At 39.0% G+C, this 20,683-nt stretch overlaps 1 protein-coding gene across 6 annotated transcripts in view; it reads left to right on the top strand.

Annotated features, from left to right (window-relative positions):
- LOC120766809 (dystrophin, isoforms A/C/F/G/H) overlaps positions 1 to 20,683 on the top strand; it is a 776,746-nt gene that overhangs the window by 734,600 nt on the left and 21,463 nt on the right. For 2 of the 6 annotated variants that reach the window (XM_040092518.1, XM_040092519.1), the window contains exon 2: positions 2,300 to 3,922. The exons of the other annotated variants lie outside the window; for them this stretch is intronic. In XM_040092518.1, the coding sequence (XP_039948452.1) occupies positions 2,678 to 3,922 (1,245 nt within the window). In that variant the 5' untranslated portion in view covers positions 2,300 to 2,677. The remainder of the gene's footprint in view (positions 1 to 2,299; positions 3,923 to 20,683) is intronic. 6 annotated transcript variants of the gene reach the window in all.

Raw genomic sequence — 20,683 nt, 5'->3', positions numbered from 1 at the left:
TTATGATTCAAAAAAGCTCTTAAAACTCAAAGCTTAACCACTCACAGTGTTTCTTCGATTCACTACTTCTCTACTCGTTATCTTTACGCGCTGCTCTCTTGTCTCAAAATGTCATGTAAAAGCAACAACAAAGTTATCGAGTTAAATTCGTGCGAAAGAGTAGGCGGATATCTCATTCAAGTCTTCATATGACCGGTAACTTCAATGCTCCCAAATTTTGTTTTGCATATTTTTGGCCAGTTTTACTATTGTGAATGGATCAAATAACAAATTATTCTCAAAAATGATTATACCACGATTTTTTTGTTTCAAAAACTTAAGACAAAATGGATTATAATTGTTCATAGAAAACAAAACTAAAGTGTTGCTTAAACGTTTTTTGACTGGGAGAGAAGAATTTCTCTACCAAAGCTAGGATCGTAACAAAAATTTGCATGCGTCAGACGACATATGCTTTAGTCAGAGTTACACCACAAGTGCTGCCAGATCCTTTAAACAACCAGAACACTTTGTTCGATTCGCTTCTCTGCAATGTTTGGCGAATCGAAGACAGCTAATATCATATAACTGCAATGAAATTTTTTTTAAACAGTTATTTCATAAATATGAAGATTTTGATACCTTTAATTTATTCCTATTGCCCCATTTTTTTTCACGATAGTCATAAATTAAAAACACAAAATTGAGAGGGAGTCGGTGAAGGTGTTTATGGCTCCACTCTAAATGAAATCAGTGCACGTCTGAAGTTAGTTGCGTTCGAAGTCTGGTCGGTGAATTGTCTTTTGTGGTCGACGTAGTTGAGGAAGGACCTCTTGCTGCTCCTAGCACCCGAGAACACCGCAGTAGAAACTGCTTGGAGAGGAGTTCATTATGTTTCTTAACTGGGAGCATGCGCGTATCACTATGTAGATGTTCGATAGGAGACATCAAAAGGCATCCCGTAATAGTCCAGAGCGCAGGGTTCTGCCATGTCTGAAGGTTCTTCGTATACGTACCACTGAATCCAGGCGACCATATTGGTGCGACGTAGTTAAGGACCGGCCGGCCAACTTCCTTGTATGTTTCCAACAATCTTTTTTGTCTTTTCCCCATGTGCTGCCATCTAGCGACTTGAGGACTCTGTACTTTGGCAATAATCGCGTTCGTGTGAGAGTGAAGGAGCACAGGCTGTCGAATATCACGCCTAAAATCTTAGGGTTGTTGACAGTCGGAATCTTGACGCCATCGACGGCAATATTAAGGTCAAATCTGTACTCCTTCGTCCAGTTTGTGAATATGGTCGCTGCGGATTTAGTGGGGGATAGCGTTAGGTTTCATGCACCGAGGAAGCGAGAAAGGTTGGAGAGATAACCCTTTACTTTTGAGCACATGCCATTGATTCCTTTGCCCGACGTTATCGTGCAATCATTAGCATACAAGGGAGTTTCGAAATCTATAAGTTAAAAAGCAGCGGGAAGAGGACACCACCCAGCGGAACCCCCTGTTTAGTTATTGTTGATTTAGAATTTTTACCTCAATACAGTACGAATGATTGTCGATCGCTCAGGTAGTTCATAGTTCCACCTCTTCAACCCTGGAGGGAGCGTAACTTTTGCGATATCCTCAAGTAGCGTTGTATGATTAACTGTATCACAAGCTTTTGACAAGTCCAACGTTACGAGGATCAACCACTCGCAGGGTGGTTTTTGGTTGAGGCCATGAACTTTCTGGGTGTTAATGACGCTAAAGGCTGTGATGGTGCTGTGAACTTTTCGAATGCCATGATGGTGGTTTGCTAGACTCAGGTGGTGCGTGAAGGTCAGGAGTAACGGGCTCTCAAGTGTCTTCACTACTGGGGAGAGGAGTGTAGATAAGACTCCCCTTTATTGGCGGGTGTCCCAGGTTTCAGTAGTTTTACCACTCTTCCGATTTTCCATACTTTTGGGCATTTAAAGAGTGGTCAGCGACAGGTTGAGAATATTGGTAAGGAAGCATACTCCCGTCGAGCCTAAGTGCTTTAGCATATCTTCAAGAAGCGTCTCTAATATATGCTTTAAGGATTTTTTATTAGCTAATTATTATTATGTTTATTTTTTACTACATTGCTTTACACAGATACACCTGATATAATATAGAAAAAGATTATCCATAATAATTGTGTTATAAAAATTAAATTTTTACTCTAAAAACTACAATAAATAACGAACTTGAAAATATGTATGTATGCCACAAGCTGATAGTATAAGGACATGCCAGCAAAAGTATTTCATTAAAACCAGTAGCCTTAGAACATATAATTAAATTGTACCACAAATTATAGAGAAAAAATTCAGCGCGCGAAAATAGAACTGCAAGGGAAGTTTAAACTCAAACAAGTGCAAAATTCTATTAAAACAAAACAACAACAAAAGACTTGAAGTGGAACAGTGTAAAGCAAAGCCGAGCAAAAAAGTGCGGAGCGACATAATCGCCTGCACCACAGAGTGCGCGCACAGCACAATAATTAGAGAGCGGGCGCAGCCTGCGGCTCCTGTGAGCTCATTAAAAATTAAACAAAGCCGCGGCACGAGAAAAATAAAAACCGTTGAGTGAAAAATAGCAAATAGCAAAGCGTTCGGCGTAAAAAATAAATAAAATTGAAGTGCGACAGCAGTTTAGGCCAAAGGCAAGCAACAACACACACACACACAACAATACTATGCGCCTGCTAAGAGTGCCACAAACGGCAGACAATGCGGCTGGGGCCGGAACGCAGCTGGCCCGTGACATCATTATGGCGGGTCCAGCGGAACAGCAAGTGGCGCAGACACAACAGCACCCGTATCACAACATCAGCGCCATGCATATCGTGGATGTGCAACAACTGAAAATGGCTAAAAGCATTGCGGCCAACAACAAAAGCGGCGCAACAACAACAACGGCAAGCAACAGCAGTCGTCGACGCAAACAGAATAAAACAAAACACGCGCAACATTTGCAAAACGCCACTGCCATTGTTGGGCAGGACAACAATTACAACCACAACACTAATGAGCAGCATGAAGACAACAACACCACCACCGGCTTGTTCGCAAAATCAAGGTCGCTCGAACGTTATACCAAGCCGCCGCATGCCACATTGCTGGCGCTGGAACAAGACGCAGCGCTCACACCCAATCTGAATGTCTCACCACGCCGCCGTTTTCTCTCACCATTCAAATCGCTGAAGCGTCGCAGTCGCAGCAGCAGCAGCAGCGGTGGCGGCAGCAGTCGTTGCGACTCGCGCGACGTTGCGGCAGCCGCTATGCTGGCGCTGCAGCGCGAGCCAACGCAAGAAGTGCGCGTCGAGCAATTCACCACAGCGCAGAGCATGTTGCAGCAACATGTGGCTAAACGCGCGCAACACTTGCACTCGGCGAGTTCGCAGAGTGGCGACAGCGGCACGGGCGGCACAGAACTTGAAATGGAATTGCAGGACTGCAGTCGCGCCTCTGCGGCGGCGAGCAGTCAGCTGAGTCTCAGCTTCTCGCAACTAAGCAGCGGCGCTGACGGTGACGGCGAAGTGGACGATGACAGCAGCAGCGATGCGCCGGCCGTTGAGGTTGGTGTGCAACGCGTTGTGTCAACGCCGTTGCAATCTCCCGCTGGTAGTCGACTCGGCGCGTCTGCCGGCGAAGGCATAAATATTGTTGAGACGAATGCACGGTGCGTTGACGCTGCGGCGTCTCAAGTGTTGGCGGAGAAACAAGTGGTCGGCGCTGTTGTTGATGGCGATGTTGACGTTGATGAGGCGCACAATTTCGCCGTGACTGTGGACGATTTGGATGCTTCGTTTGCCGAGGAGTCGCTCTATACGATCGGCAATATAACGCTCGTCGATGACACATACTCAAATTACGATCCGAAGAATGACGCGGAGCGTATGTTCCTTCAGGTGGTTGGCATATTGCGCGATGAGAACGAGGTGCGTTATGTAATGTATGAATTTTTGATTTAAATGCAAATGAAAACAAAAACATTGAAAATGAAATATATTTAAGTGTCCTCTTATAATGATTAAGCAATATTTTCTCGAATTATTATTATTTAATTAGTAATTTTCCATTGACAATTTTTTAATTATTCCATTTTATTTAATACACTCTCTCACTACATGTTGCCACAGTTCCCATATAAAAAACGAGTTTTCACAAAAACATCTGATTGTGCGCTCGAAACTCTGTGTTCTTAATTAAATAATAAATTTACAATGCGCAAATAAAGCCTCGGCGCGGCAGAGCGCAATTGAGCGCCATTATGTGCGGCGATTATATTTAAGTACCGTACGTTTGCCATTATTTCACCGTTATTTTAGGTATGAATATTAAAACGGTTATTTAACTACAAATAAGAAGTAATTAATTAATTAAAAATTAATTTTTTCATATAAAAAAAAAATTAAAAATTATTTAAATAATATTTCTGGTTTCGTATTATGTGAAATGAAATAAATAAAGGGTGTCCGAAAATTAGATTGGCAAGATTTACATTTAAAGCGACGTGTCTTCATTATTAAAAAAGCGAATTTTCCACAATTTCTTCCGAGGAAACTTTTAAATTTATTTATCCAAAAATTTGCACACATAGTATCTTTTAAGTGAATCTTAAGACTTCGTATTAGTAAAAATATTTATTTGGAAAGAAACTACAGCTGATATCCAGGAACTCCTCTCAAAAAAGACGTTTTGCGGTGACCACTATATCTCTGAACTGAGTCCTCTGCAAGTGAAAAACAAGTAGATTTCGTTAGAGTAATGTTAATTCTAGTAATTAATCGAAGGAACAAGCAAAATAAAATAATTTTTTGTAAAAATTGCGGTTTCTCAAAAAAAGTAAATTTTTGACAAAAAGTTCGGCCTTAAATTGTTTATAAAAAGATTTTTATCGGTATGAAAAATTTTTCGACTAATTACTACAAAATGTGTTAAAGAAGCTCATGTAAAAATTTGTGACTAATCGGTTTAGCCGTTTTCGAATAACGTTGGTCATCGACTTTGAAAACACCAATTTGATAAAAACGCGTTTACTAATTGGAATACACTTCCAAGTACTCTGAAAGGGCTTTTCAAATAAACCGATTTTTTAAATTCGAACCTTTAAAGACACCCGTAAGTTCGAAAATCTTTATATTACGTAAATGGGGGCTCAGGAAAGTATTGACCCCGATTCAACCTATTTTTGATACACATAGTTACTATTGTCAGGAAAGGATTCTATTTGAATTTCAATTGTATATCTCACACATTGACCGATATTTTCGGTCAAAAGTCAACTATAAGTACCGGCAACCACATTTTCGTCGTAGGGACTTAAAGAATTTTTGTTGGATTTAGACAATTTTTGATCATAAGATGGCATATTTTAAAGGTATTTTTCGTGCAAAGTTTTATCTCGTTATATTAATTTCTTCTTGATTTGTGTAAAGGAAAGTGCTTTAAATTTAGTTGAAATCAGTCGAGCGGGTCCCGAGATATACGACTTTACCTAAGCCTTCTCAATCCATGCCAGAGGTAAAATTTAATGTCTCTGTAATATTTAGTTATTGATTTATTGCGCTTTTAGTAGTTTGTAACAATACCGTTATATGGGGAGTGAGCGGGGTTATCTTTCGATTTCTTTCTTTTTTACGCTGTTCATTAAACTTACAAGAAGCGGGGCCACGGCCACTTTTTCAAAATTTTTAGCACACAGATGCTCCTTTTCACTGCGATATTCGATGCCAGATAAGAGTTCAATCTTAATTTAGTGCTTTTGGCATTTTATAGGTTTTCGGTTAATGGCGATTTGTGGGCGTGGCAGTGCTCCCATTACGCCCATCTACGAACTTGTTTTTTTTTGTGAAGGAAAGTGCATATGAAGTTTCATCGAGATATCTCAAATTTTACTCAAGTTACGTTCCTCGCTAACGAACGAGCGGCTGGTCAGTTGTCTCCGATTACCAGGAGAGTCAGGACAAACATTTTCGTTCGACGAATTTCTGTGAGTGATGCAAGCCGAAAATGAAGCGTTCGTTAGAGCAGAGCTACACGATTAAATTCTGAGTGAAACTCGGTAAATCTGCTACAGAGACGTTTGATATGATCAAGCAGGCTTACTGAGATGTTGCTTTAGCAAGTGTCTTTCGGTAGCACCAGGCCTTTTTGGAGGGCCGAAAAGAGGTCGCAGATGAAGACCGTGCTGGGAGACCTGCGACTTCGACAAACACCGACAATGTGACTCGTGTGCGCAAAGTTTTGAACTCAGATCGTCGACTAAGCATTCGCTTATTTGATCAGATGTTAAATTTATCAAAATCTGTGGTTCATGACATTGTGACCGAGCAGTTGAACATGCGCAGGGTGTGCGACGCCAGAAATTGCGGCGAGTGGAAGTGTGCCCAGAAAATTTGAACATGTTTGAAAGTGACCCGCCATTTTTTTAATAACATAATCACAGGTGACGAGTCATGGATCTTTGAGTATGATCCCGAGACAAAGAGGCAATGTTCCTTTTCTTTTGAGGCGACAGAGGGGATCCTAGCAGCATGCACCGCATATTCCGCAAAATGCCTTCCGTGACACTTTCAATGCTTGCAAATTGCGCGAAGGAGCCTATTTTGACAGTTTCTAAAGAATTGTAACGATTGGTTCAATAAATTTTTTAAAATCGAATCAGACCTATTACTTTCCGAACAAACCCTGTATATATAATCCAATTTCTACAACCGTTAGGTGAACAAACTATTGTACTTTGTAGTAAAATACATTCGTACAGTGAAAGCGTCTTCAAAGTCGCCATTTACTCCCGCTATTATTACTACTAAATGAAGGAATCATGAAATTTTATGACATCATTAATATGTCGGTCCTTGCCTTTGGGTGCACAACCACACGGAAGTTAATAAAGTTCATAATTTGGGGCCTCAGAGCTGTCACATACACCAAATATACATATATACATACGTATGCACTTATTTGGCTGAGTCGCGCTTCTCAAATAATTAAAAAAGAGAGAAATAACTTTTTTATGCATTGCATTAAATTCTCCTAAAAAACATGTTCAAAGCGAGATGGCAACGGTAAAATATTTTAAGTCCCCGCTGCCTTTGCACCGTCAAGCCCGACGCTATTTGCTACTCTTTGCAACTTGCCGCTCGCTGCATTTGTCACATCGCCTCCGCTAACTCGTTTCATTGCCTGACGTCATTACTTTCCATTCTTTGCGAGTTTGGAATCTTTCGCCATTTTCAATTTAAGTTAATTATGAAAAATGATTGTAAAGTTTTGCGCTGCCAAGAAGCTTTCAGCTGCAAATATGAACTATGCGCGTAGGAAAGCATGAAGTCCCTTGCAGCGCAGTGCTGCATACTTTTTACAGGGCAATGCCTCGCTATAGTTAATGCACATAAAGTAACATATATATGTATATGTAGTTATTATATGCTCTCCTGGTGCAACATTATTTATATTACACATACAAGCACGCTTGCATTTTCCGCTTCGAAAACTAACCGTGTTATGACTTTGTATGATTTTCACCCTTTTTTGTGTAATTTCGAACATTGGCACTCGCTGAGTATGTCCTGTGCCAGTGTTCTTAGTGACCAAGCAATCGCCTGTGTGCCTAGGAGGCATACACACCGTATATGGATATCAATGTATGGGTCTCTGAATTTGCCATTCTCCTTTTTCACACAATTTTTAAGTCAATTTGATATCCATTAACTGGCGCATTTCTCAATTAATTGAATAAAGGCCATCTGATAAATTGTGTGCAGTTAGTGGTTAGACCATTAGTTGGCTAACAAGTCACATGTAGTCTAGTATGAATATGTGAAATTTAGTTTTGAAATTCATTAAAATTATACAGCGGAATTTTTGTTTCAATAAATACTGTATTTTTCATAAAAAATTATTGAAAACCACAAAAAATATGAATAACTCTCAGTGTAAAACTCCAAATGCAATTGTGTTGCTGTCAATTGTCAGCTGCTAACAAACAACTGTCAAATATTGTATTGTAAAAATTTTATTTTTATTTTTTGTATTATGTAGGATAACTTGAGAGTCATTGAGCCCAAATTATAAAAAAAGATATCCACAAAAAGTGGACAAATGAAATTTAATTTATTTGGTTCAGCACAAAAATCTATAAAAAGCTTAATAAAGAGATTAGAAATTGGTATACTTTGTCACCATCTTCCCATGTTATAAAGAAAGCAATAATTAGATTAGATACCAACGGAATGGAAGATCAATAATAGATTTGCCTATAGACGACGGAAGAAGTCGTTGTTTTATTAAAGCGCCTGTTAAATGATCGCAGGGATTACCGAGAAAAAGTAAACCAATGACCTTAAAATATTATTCAGCTGACAGTTTCTACCACACAGCACAATATGCTTATCCACTGAAGCAACAAAGATGTTTACAAATGCTTTCTAACCCTATACATTCTCCACTTTTGGCTGCATTTTTCTATTTCTCAACTGAGTGAGTCTGCTGAACGTCAAAGAGAGGAATAAAAATACGTCGCTAACGGAGTCATACCTATTTGGAGGATCTTCAGTGAACTTATAAAACTCTGCAGGTGTAAGCTTCGCAACATTTATTTACAATAATATATTAAGACAATGTATGTATTGTGACAAAAAAGTACACGCTACGATATTTAAAAAAATGCATTTTAGTAAGTTGGTAGGACTGTTCTTAATTACTATGCCAAATATGAGCGCGATCAGTCAACCAGTTTGTACACCTCAGTAGTGCGTTGCGATTTTTAAAATGGATAAAAATATTGAACAAAAGATTTCTAAGATTTTGTATTTCTCACCAAATTTCGTGTGCCGAATCGTTGCGAATGTTGGAAAAGACTTACGGCGATTTAGTTTTATTACAAACAGAATTGGTACAAAGCCCTCATAGACCTTCTGGGCGACCTTCCAACCTCTTCAACTGATGAAAATATTATAAAAGTTTGGGATATGGTGCTTGAAAATCATCGGGCAAGTGTTAGAGATGAAAACAGAGCTCGATAAGTTCTCGTGAATCCGTTCTAATGAGTTTGGGAGAGATTTTGGGGATGAAACGCGTTCTTGCTCAACTCGTCTCGATAAAACTGAATTTTTTTCTAAAAAAGTACCGTAAACAGTTCTCCTTGGACTTACTTGATTGTGCGGATTCATGGAGAGCATTATAACTGCCGATTAGACATGATTTTATGAGTTTGAACAGCAAACAAGTGAACAGTCATCGGATTGAACGAAAACGGCCGGAATTGTGAAAGAGCAATTCATGGATTTTACACAATGATAATGCACCATCGCAACGAGTCATGATTGTGACCGAATTTAATGCCAAAAACGCAATGAATTCCTTCGATCAACCACCGTATTCACCAGATTTGTCTCCATGTGATTTTTCTGGTGCCCCAAACTGAAATCGCCTTGGAACCCGCTTTCAGTCGATCGAACAGATAAAACATTGGCGAAGTTTGTGAAAATGCTTATAGAAAGTGCTTCGAAGATTGGAAAAATCGTTAGCATAAGTATATTACATCTGGTGGGGATCACTTTGAAGGCGACAAAACAAATATTGATGAGTAGTTATATATTTTGCGGATGCTTTTTGTTACAATGCGTATTATCTATTGAACTACAAAACTTCACGTAATATTGTGTAGCCAAAAGATGAAAGTTGAGAATTTAATATTCATATGCAAAAATCCGATTTCTTCACAGTAAAAAGTTTCTAGAATTTCAAAATAAATGTAATTAAAAATTACATTGGGAATCTTCATACATGTTTATATGTAAAAAAATTATAAAAATTTTCGCTTCTTCTTTCTTTCGTCAATTGCTGTACTTCACTTCAAACATTCCGGCTTTAAACTAAATCTTAGAAAAAATTTACTGTTTGCTCTTAGAGTGGATCTTAGTACAAATTTTAGGTGCGTGTCTTGGCTACTTACCTGTCACAAAGCTATGCTTTCCTCCCTCTCTAATTTTTCTCAATGTCACTCTTTCTCTTAGATAAAGATAATCTCTTTTTTTCTGTGGCGTAAAATAAAAGCATGTTTTGAAATTACAGAAATGCAATCTGTGTAGGCTATGAATTTTTCTTGGAATCTTTTTTTGGTTTTTATGCGCTCACAATGGTTCATCACACATACATACATAAGTATGTAAATAATACCTTTGTGTGCTTAGTTGTTTGTGTGTTCTCTGTTGACATTTATCGTGACAACTGTAGCATGTAAAAATTATTTACTCATATAAATTCCGAGCATTAATATGAGCAGAACAACAACAACAACTAAGCCAAACAAGCAAGAGACAAGCTCGCAAGTGCTGACAAGCTTATTTAATAACGAAATTTATGAAAATCCCGCAACGCAGCCGTCAGAACAAGTAGCTACACACACTCTCACGAACAAGCTGACATATGCAAAGCACTATGTATACATATGTGTGTATATATTGACATATGTGAAGTTATCTGTATGTGTCTGTGTGCCCTGCTCTGGCTCAGAAGTCAACGAAATGTTTGCGTGTGCACAAATATGCAACAACACAACTGACAACTGTCAAGCGCTGGCTGTCATTGCCACTGTCAGTGTTCATTGTCACCGGCGCCAGTGTGGCAAGTTCTCAGTGCGCGCTCAACTAGCAATTCAAGCCGCCGTAACCTTTGCCCCACAACGGGTAATTATGTAAATTGCAATTGTTGCCCAGAGCGCACGTGTTTGTGTGTGAGTGTTAGGCATGCGTTTGTTATTCCCTTCACGCAAATTCATTCGCCAAAGCGCACTGTTGCACGCACAATTTGCAAACAGTTAATGGTACAACTTTATTAAAATTGCAAACAAATGCATGAATTCCCTGCCAGCTGCAATCACAACGCGCACACGCACACACACGCACTCGTTTGCAGAAAACTTAACCGCCGTTCACTCATGTGTGTGAGCAAACCAATTGGGGAGCATATTTTAAATTGCTGCGCTCGATGTTGCAACAACTGTTTTAACTAATTTCAGCAAATTTGAGTAAGAGCAGCGATAATAGCATCCGGCTCTGTGATTAGTTGACACTGAAAGATGAAAGCACACACCTTTGTATATGTACATAAATGTGTGTGGGAATATATAAATGTGTTAGGGTGTCCATTATTTCCGAGTTGATTTCAGTTTATGTTCTGAAAATAATTATACAACGTATACACGCTGTTTATTTTCAAATTAAGCCGTGCCTAATCAGATATAACCCACGACAGTCGCGTTTAAGTAACCGGAACGGTCCCGGATTTTTAACTAGCCAAAAACTGTCAACGCGGTATCATGTCTCGAAATTACTTCAGAAATGTTTTCTTGCGTTACAACAACAACAACACATTTTTTTCCTAGTATATAACTCCAAAATATTTTATATTATGCATTAATTAAGTATATCTACAATCTAATACAAAATTTTCCGCTCTAGAGAAGAGGTCCAGATGATTTTCTTTTTCATTAAAGTAAGCCTTCAAAAATTTTACGCAGTTAAACTTAATCATCAAATGACCTGAGTTCATACAAGTCTTCATAAGAGGTGGGCTGGGAAGTTTTGATGTATCCACCATATAGCCCAGACCTTGCACGATCGGACTACCATTTCTTGCGGTCAATGCAGAACTCCCTTAATGAAGTAAAGTTGGCTTCAAGAGAAGCCTGTGAAAATTACTTGTCGCAGTTTTGCCAGAAAAATTTTACACTGATGGAAAAATGTCTCTAGCGGTAAAAGGGCAAAAAGTGGTGGACCAAAATAATTAAAAAATAAATTAGGTTCATTGAAGTTCATTATAAATATAAAAAAAAATTAAGTTGCAGTTTGATTAGAAATACGAAAAGACTTTTTCGACTACACAATATTTTGTGTTGCTCATACGACATGGTGTACCATATGAATACGAATACAATATATTACAACCTTTAATGAAAAGCCGTTTTAAAAAGAGCATGCAAACCTTTTTTATAGCAAAAAATTTTGTACTAGAATATCACTTTTTCAAATTTGTAAACTTATTTGCTTTGAAAATAGAAAAGCGGTGTTTACGCCAGTGAAGAAGAAGAAGGAAATTAAACATTGGAATACAAAATATCAAAAATCGCCATATTAAGCGCATGGGAAAAATTAACTAATCTCGGACGGTTTAAAATTGATAATAAAGTTTATGTATATAATAAATTGTCAAAAAAGTCTTGCGGTATTTTTATTGAATTTCATTTTATTTTTTTTTTTACTAAGCCTGTCTCTTTCGACGATTTTATCACAATTTTCAACGACAGGCCTTCCGGAGCGTGGTGCATCTTCGACCACCTCTACACCAGAACGAAAACGTTAAAACCATCATTGTGCGGTGGAAATGGAAACTCACGAACGCCTTAAAAGAAACGACAATCAATCAAACATGTGTTAACGCGTGAAATGAGCTTTCCAAGAAGGTATAGCATGACGATGAGCATGAGCATGAGCATGATGCGACGAATAAAACTAGAACTACGCGCTTTCAGCGCCAACTACCGAAAATACCGCAAGACTTTTTTGACAACCCATTATTAGAGCCTTATTTTTAGCGTAAAAACTGCAATTTCTGTGAATGTTTGCAAAAAAAAACTCAACTTGGTAAAAAACGAACACCCTAATGCATGGTACTTATTGTATAAACACATGTGTGTACTACGTTTCAAAGAATTAGCACAGCTTTGATATTTTTTATTTGTAACTGCTCTTTCTGCCTTGCTAAATTATTCACGTGACACACTCAGCATAGCATATTTAGCTATAACTTCTCTCTTGCGCTCCAGTCTTCCGCTGCTGCAGCGTGAATGTCCTCTTCGCCGCTGTGTCACATTAATTAGTAACGAATGTTTCATTTGCCGCCGAACAAATGGCATATTACTGTAGTAATAAGCCTACACACCGGACATCATCCTTATGTAAATATATACTTAACATACATATAAACCAACGTGCATACATATATACGCATATGTCTACTAATCCGGTGGGAAAATAAGGATGCCTTGTACCTATTCTAATGAGAATGAGAATAAGCGAGTGAAAACAGACTGTAAATAGTTCCCAGTAGGACAATTTGATAACCTCATTACATCATCAACGAATTCAGAAAGTGAGTCAAACCTCAAAAAATTCTGATTCTAGATTTGTAAAGATTGTTATTTTTTCATTTTTCCTGACTTTACCTTTTTCATGAATTCACCATTTTTCCTTACGACTATTGTGCTCAAGGCCCGATGGCTCTGTATGGCATTCGTTGAAATGGTTTCAAATAAACTTTTAACAATACAAAGCTGGGTGTTGGCAGACCCAAAGAGGGATTATAGTTATATCCTTTTTTTTTAATGATTGTATGGAGAAAGAAGTTAAATGAAAAATAAATAAATTTTCTTTTAAATTTCATTACAAAACGAAATTCCTTCAGACCTCTCACTACTTAACTTTTCCTTTTATAACAAAGAAAACTTACCTCTTGACAAAGCTTAAAACTCTCTGCAATCTGGCAACACTGGAATCAGCCTCCTGAGTTTCAAAATCTTCAGGAACTGAGCAAAATAATATCCAAATGATGTCTTCCTTGGGTGCGATGTGCAGACTGCACTAGACTAAAGCTATACCATTTATAACTTTTTGTCGAAATTTACCAGGTTTTGGCTTAATGTTCTTCTAATGTAAACTAATATAGCATAATATCGGTGTATAGTATAACGCTTAAATAGTATGCTTTGTTGATAGTTTGGCCGTTCGGAAGGCATTCGGAGCACACCACACCTCAATAATTGAAAAATCTATCAGCATAATCTTGTTTTTTGACCGGCTTTGCGGTGGTTCTGATACCTCCGATAGTCTAACGATGCCAATAAGAAGTCTAACTGTTAATTGTCGATTCTCAAGCGCCGATTCCTTTATTTTATTAACGTGTTGATCATCAGTTGATGTTGATGACCGTGGTGGACGTGGTTCGTCGTCAACGCGTTTGTATAATTTACACCAAAAACAACACTTGCTTGCGACAAACAATTATTACTGAAGGCGTTTCGGCACCAGTAATTTGATTTTGCACACAAAATTTAATGGAACTTCTTACTACTAAATACCAAAGAATTTCACTCATCGTAAAAATCGCCGAACGTACTTTATGTACCAAACACCAATGATTATGATGTGACATTTGGCACAGATTTCACTGACAGTCATACTAACATAGAAAAAAAATATTTCGACGAATGGCTTTTCGCGCGAAATGTAATTTAAAAAATCTTACAATTTTTTGCCTACAGCACTGTGCACGTGTGAAATAACTTATTCGACTATGACGAGGTCTACACACCATAGACGCTTTGAAATGCGGAAGTAACTTATTTTACTTCAGCAAGTTCGCTCCTTCTTCCAGCGCTAGGTATTAGACTACCGAAACAGTTCCGCTATATCCTCAGTATTTCTCTCCTTATTCATTCTCACTCATTTTAAGTCAAGTTTCATATACTACAAAGAAAAAAGAGTATCCGTTCAATATGTGATAGACCACTGATGCTTTTCCAAAATGCTCTTAATTGAGTCAATTAGTAATTCTTCCTATACTAGCTATTAATTGACTAAATCAAGGTTTTGCTAAGATAAAATTAAAAATTATTAATAACGAACTTTAAATGCAGAAGACCTTCCTGAAAAGTTCACAAAATTTTCTTAATTATTTGCAAACATTACATTGTCTAAGTGCCTTCGAGTCAATATGTTCCTTTAGCATCACCACAATTTTGCATTTTCAGTTTGACATGCACACAGTAAATGATTTTCACTTGTGCTTACATACCACTCTTGCCACTTTTATTAGCATTTGTGCAACATTTTCATTAAGCAAAAGTTTGGCAGCCACCCTTGTTGCCGAACAGTGCTTTTGTGGCCGATCTACATTCACTCATTTGATTTAACCTACATTTTCGCATCAATCCAGCAAAAGCAAAGAACCAAAAAGTGCAAAAAAAAAAATACAAAAAAGCTAAAAACAACAAAAATAAAGGAAATATTGCACTGACTCCCCTCCACGTTGCACGAAAAGTGTTACCTATGGGTTCGTTGGCAGGTCAGTGCTGACCGGGTGCTGGGGCGTATACGTGTTAAATTTAACATTCAAAATGCAGCTGTAAATTAGGGCGACTTTGTTGTACATAACCGTAAAAAGCGCGCCAAAGCATTTAAGCACCGTTATGTAGAATTAATTTCCAAAACGAAAATGAAATAAATTTTATTGCGCCTTTTTGCTTTTGTGGTCCGTAATAAAGTTTGCCCTTGCATTGAATACTCGGCGTTAATTTGTATTTTCTTTTTGCTTTCATATTTGCACTTTTAATATTTTGCATTTATCTTTTGCCTTCATTTTGACGCGTTGAATGCGTTTACGGTGTTTTCTATTTCGCTTTTTCGTCTTTTTCCGTTATTTGCCGTTTTGTTCTGCAATGAAAATTGACCACTTCATGCGCCTCTTTGCTTTTTAAATGCATAAGACAGCCGCTCGTGTTCGACCTTGTCTTTAACGCACAGGGCTTCCGCTGCCGAAGCCTTAGAAGTGTTTGCGCCTGAGCTTATGCTTTACAAAAAATATTTACCGCTTCTTTATGCCTCACAGATTAACGCTTTAGCCTTTTTCAACAATATCGATAATCCGTATAACAACAAGAAACACCAAGTCGTGCTATCCAATTACTATGCTTTTACCATGCTTTACTCACACTTTGCTTTCACCATTTTTAAAGCTTTCACTAAAGCTCTTTGCCTCAAAGTGCTCATTTTCCCTAAATTCATGGTTGGAGGTATGTATGTGTGTCTGTATGTTTTTGCAAAATCCTTGTGGCTGCAAAAAATATCAAAGCACACTGTTTAATACCTTCCATTCTTATTCTCTGCTTGCAAGGTTTTACAATTACACGAGGATATTAAATTGCACAATGTTGCAGTTTCTACTTTTCCAATTTTTACATTCACTCGTTTTGTACTTTTTCTCAACTCACTACACGCATGCACTCTTTCCACTCAAATGTCGAACACAAAGAAAAAAAAATAATAATAACTGAACATTCAGACAACATTTTTATTTCTCACTCGGTTATTTACTTGCTTGCTCCCTCTCTCCTTACTCGCAATACTCCTGCTGAATGCCGCTCATTTCATGTAACGGTTTATTGCTGTTCGCTATGATTAAAATTCTCTAACCAGATATTATGATGCGAGAGCTAAGGTAGCAAATGGGTATTAATTTATGTACAGGGGCGGATCCAGAGTAGAATTTTGTTGGGGGAACTATATAATTTTGTACTTGCAACTCAAAGTATTTTTCTTCGCCGTGTGTCACTAGAGAGTTAATCCCCCTACTGTGAATAAGAACACAAACCCTAGGGCTCATAATATGGCGGGAGAATAATTTAGTTGAGTACCGTGTAATGTGGCCAGTCAACTAAAAATTTTGATACCTGTGGGTACAGCAATAATTATTGTAGCTGAAGTGAAATAGGCACGAGTGTCTACATCTATACCTACTGTGAATATATGATGGGCTCATACGATAAACCCTAATAATCCTAGTAAATGTCACAAGGACCTACTCGTCTCTGTCCTTGTCCCGTCCATCGCATTTCTTGGACGGCGGTAATGTCAGCCTTTATTTTTGCGAGGACATCAACCAGCTGGGCAGCGGCACCTTCCCAATTAAGGGTCCGGACATTCCAGGTCATGCACCTCAATCGTAGTCCTTATTCCGTTTGCCATGGTTGTCATCAAAAGGGGGGTCTCTCATCCGAGGCTGTTTAAACTTTTTCATTGGTATTGTTTTTTACGTGGCGGGTCCCAAGCCCAGCGCACAACCCTATGTAGGGAATGTTTCGCCTTCTCACATTAGCTCGCCTTCGAACGGATGTTCTTAGGCTACCCAGAGGATACTTGGTCAAAGACCGGAAGTAGTGAGCTGCTTGAGCCAAGTGTAAAAGAATCGTTTCTGGCCACTCCCAAGTGAATGGCGATCAGAGAACTTTCCTCACTTGCGTGAACTTCTACACATGACTCCATCCTCCAAAATTAGGATGTGAAAAAAATACCGCAAGACTTTTTTGACAATCCATTATATAAAGATATGTAGATAAACTTGCCTACTGGGAGCATACATATGTTCAGTTCGGAAGATCCATCACTAAAACTGCAAAGAATCTTGGGAGAAATTGGTGTTCACTTGTAAATAAGACAATTACGGCAATTAAATGTATCTATCTGACCAAGAAAAAATCGAGATTTTGATATTGCATTAACCTTAGAATAAGTTACGTTATCCCAATCGGTATATTTAGTGGTCTTTTCAGTGTGCAAATGTTTTACATTTTCCTAAATGAGTCCATCCCAAATTTTGCGAAGACCATTTTTGTTCAAGATTCTTCAACAATATTGCTAAAAGAGCCAGACTGAAGGCTTAACAAATGCGGAGCTGTCAAAGGGGAGGTGTTGGGGTCGCTGGAACCTGTCAAAGACAGCAAAATTTCAACCTGCTTTCATTTCGATGACAACGAAACTAGAATTTGATTAGTATTGGGATTGTGGAAGATTCGACTAGTATTCCCAGTCCTTAGCCTGTTTTTGCAGCGTTTGTAGCCGTGCAGCGGCAATAACGCGTCGAATATTCCCTTCCGAGCCGTCAACCACACACACTCGGGCTTGTCTGTGTAGACAAGCGACTTCAAATAACCCCACAAAAAATAGTCCTCTTTCTATCATTCTTTATTGGCGTAGAGACCGCTTTTGCGGTTACAGCCGAGTTTACAATGCGCGCCAGCCGTTCTTCCTTTTCGCTCTTTGACGCCAATTGTAGATTCCAAGTATGGCCAGGCTCTTTCGCTCCTGGTCTTTCCAACGGAGTGGAGGTCTTCCTCGGCTTCTCGCGGTGGGTACTGCGTCGAATGCTTTCAGAACTGAAGTGTTTTCATCCATTTGGACGACAAGACCTAACCAGCGTGGCCGCTATCTCTTGATTCGCTGAACTATGTCAATGTCGTCGTATATCTCATACAGCTCATCGTGCCATCGACAGCGATATTCGCCGTTGCCAATGCGCAAAGGACCATATATCTTCCGCAGAACCATTCTCTTGAAACCATTCTCTTAACGCCGACTCAGCAGCTGTTGTCACGTTTCATGACTCTGAACGATATAACAGGACGAGAATGATGAGTGAATTGTAGAGTTTTGGTCATTGTTCGTCGAGAGAGAACTTTACTTCTCAATTGGCAAGACTTTATTCTGCGCTGGATTTCGAGGCTGACATTGTTGTTGGTGTTAATGCTGATGCCAATATAGACGAAGTTATCTACGACTTCGAAGTTGTGACTGTCAGCAGTGACGTGGGAGCCAAGTCGCGAATGGGACGACTGTTTGTTGGATGGCAGAAGGTATTTCGGTATTAAATTGCACTATCTTAAAGGTTACACCACATTCCCACGGCGCGAGATTATGCTTTATCCAAAAGCTTACCTCAATAAATTGATTGTTTCGTTGAGGCAGTCTTGTTCGAACCAATGGTCGTCCACATTAAAATAATTCATTTCAAGCACACCCATTGACTGTATCATCATGGCCGGCTTAATTTTTGAAGGAATATGGACCAGTGATTCCCTCTGCTTATAGAGTTCAGTAAACAGTGACTTTTTGAGGATGTAACGGTGTCTTTACAATGATTATCATCACTCCAAAACATCACTCCAAATGCGATTCTACCAAAAGTGAGCTTCATCGCTGAACAACATTTTCTTGTGAATATCTGAATCGGTGACCACCTCATTTTGGGCTAATCACCCAAAGTACGATGCGTTTAATGTTTTATTTTGCACGATATAGATTTTGTAAAACCCAAAACCAGATCTTTACGCAAAATGTTCCATAAAGTAGACGGGCACAAGCGGACGGCACTAAATGGAGTTTAAATCAGGTAACAAACGTCAAAAACCAACTTCTAAAAACATATTGCCTCCTTATATGTCTTTATTATGATGCTATATTCCTGCTGGTCAGTAGTTCCTCAAAGGTAAACTTTTGGCATAGACACATCCAGATTTCTTTTTCGTAATTTTGACTATACCTTGAAAAGCTAAGCTAGATTTATACTAACCGAAAGCTGTTCTTTAATGCGCTTGATGAACTTATGAGGGTAAATATGCCAAAAATTAAACAAAATCATCTCATCTTCCTTATTATACTGAAAATTGTGCCATGCCACAAAAGAAGCCGCATACGATCCGCAATGCAAATAATTACTCGAATTTGCAAAAGACAAAAGCGGGAAGCCAGACGCCAGACCGTGGTTAGAACTTCGCAAATTTTGCTGGCAACGACGCACTAATAATCATGCGTTTAACGAAACGCCGACTGCTCATTACGCCATCAACTTCCTGCCGTTGAGCTCATTGCATTTGCATTTAAGTTTCGCCGCGAAATTGTGTCGCTTTTGACGACACTTTGCAGCTTTTATACTTCCTTGGCTGCACATTATTCGCCGCCATCGCCTCTTTACTTGCCAACTCTGGCTTAGTTTCCTGCTATAATGCTCCATATTTGCCATATCCTGCGTGGCTTTGACAGACCTTTGTTGCGATACCGTTATTCGGTGGCATTATGCTAATGACAGTTTCTTGCGTCACTTTCTTTGCGCTTTGGTGGCGCCTGCAGTGCGCCCGGAAAGAATATCACAATAAAGGAATTACTTAATTACGTGCAACACACACACACACACGTACCTTCAACAGCAGCGCGACCATATCACTGTTTACATACATATGTACATAGATAAATGGTCCGTTAATGTGTGTGCGGTGCAAAGTGGCTGGAGGAGGGAGAAACGCAAATTGAAGTAAGCAAATGTCTGCGGCGTCAGCCATAATTACACATTTCCTTAGCCATGCTTGTATTGGCTCAACATGCAGGCATTGCATTGTTACCACACAAAGGCACACCGACAACAAAAGTGGAAACCATGGTCTTTGCAGCAACAGCACTGCCTCCCCTCCGCCTTGCACCGACTGCCATTTTGTTTGCTTTGCACCAGCATATGCCACATGCGAGTACCGATATGCATTAGGGTGGTATTTAAATGTTGAAAGACGATTTTGCTTCACAGCTCCCAATAACTCTTCACTAGATTTCACTAGAATCTAAATTTTTGATTTTTGTTGGAACCAGCTGAATAAATCTAAAAATTGACCTGTGGGTACTAGTAACGTGTGATCCAAGTAGAGGTACCTTTTCCAATAGCCTTTTTTTGACGTATCACGTGTGAGTTGTGACAAGCTCTCATGTTATTCTTTATTCAGTACTGTTTGGCATTCCATCATGGAAATACTTACGCCTGAACAAGGTTTACCGTAAACGTTCTGCTCAAGTTATGGTCAACGTAATCGGCCTACAGAGCGTACTATTCACAACACCATCACCCATCTTGAAACCCAGCATGAAGCATTGGATAATATACAACCGAATAAACCGCATTGCCGCATTTGGGACGAAGAGCAATCTGAGGACATCCAAGAGCTGCCATTTTAACCAGGAAAAGTAACGGTTTGGTGTGATTTGTGGGCCATTGGAATCATTGGCTCACATTTCTTCAAAAATGATACCGGTGAGAAC

The sequence above is a fragment of the Bactrocera tryoni genome, chromosome 1 (genome assembly GCF_016617805.1).
Source record: "Bactrocera tryoni isolate S06 chromosome 1, CSIRO_BtryS06_freeze2, whole genome shotgun sequence".
Taxonomy (NCBI): domain Eukaryota; kingdom Metazoa; phylum Arthropoda; class Insecta; order Diptera; family Tephritidae; genus Bactrocera; species Bactrocera tryoni.
This window is presented reverse-complemented; position numbering and strand designations above follow the sequence as displayed.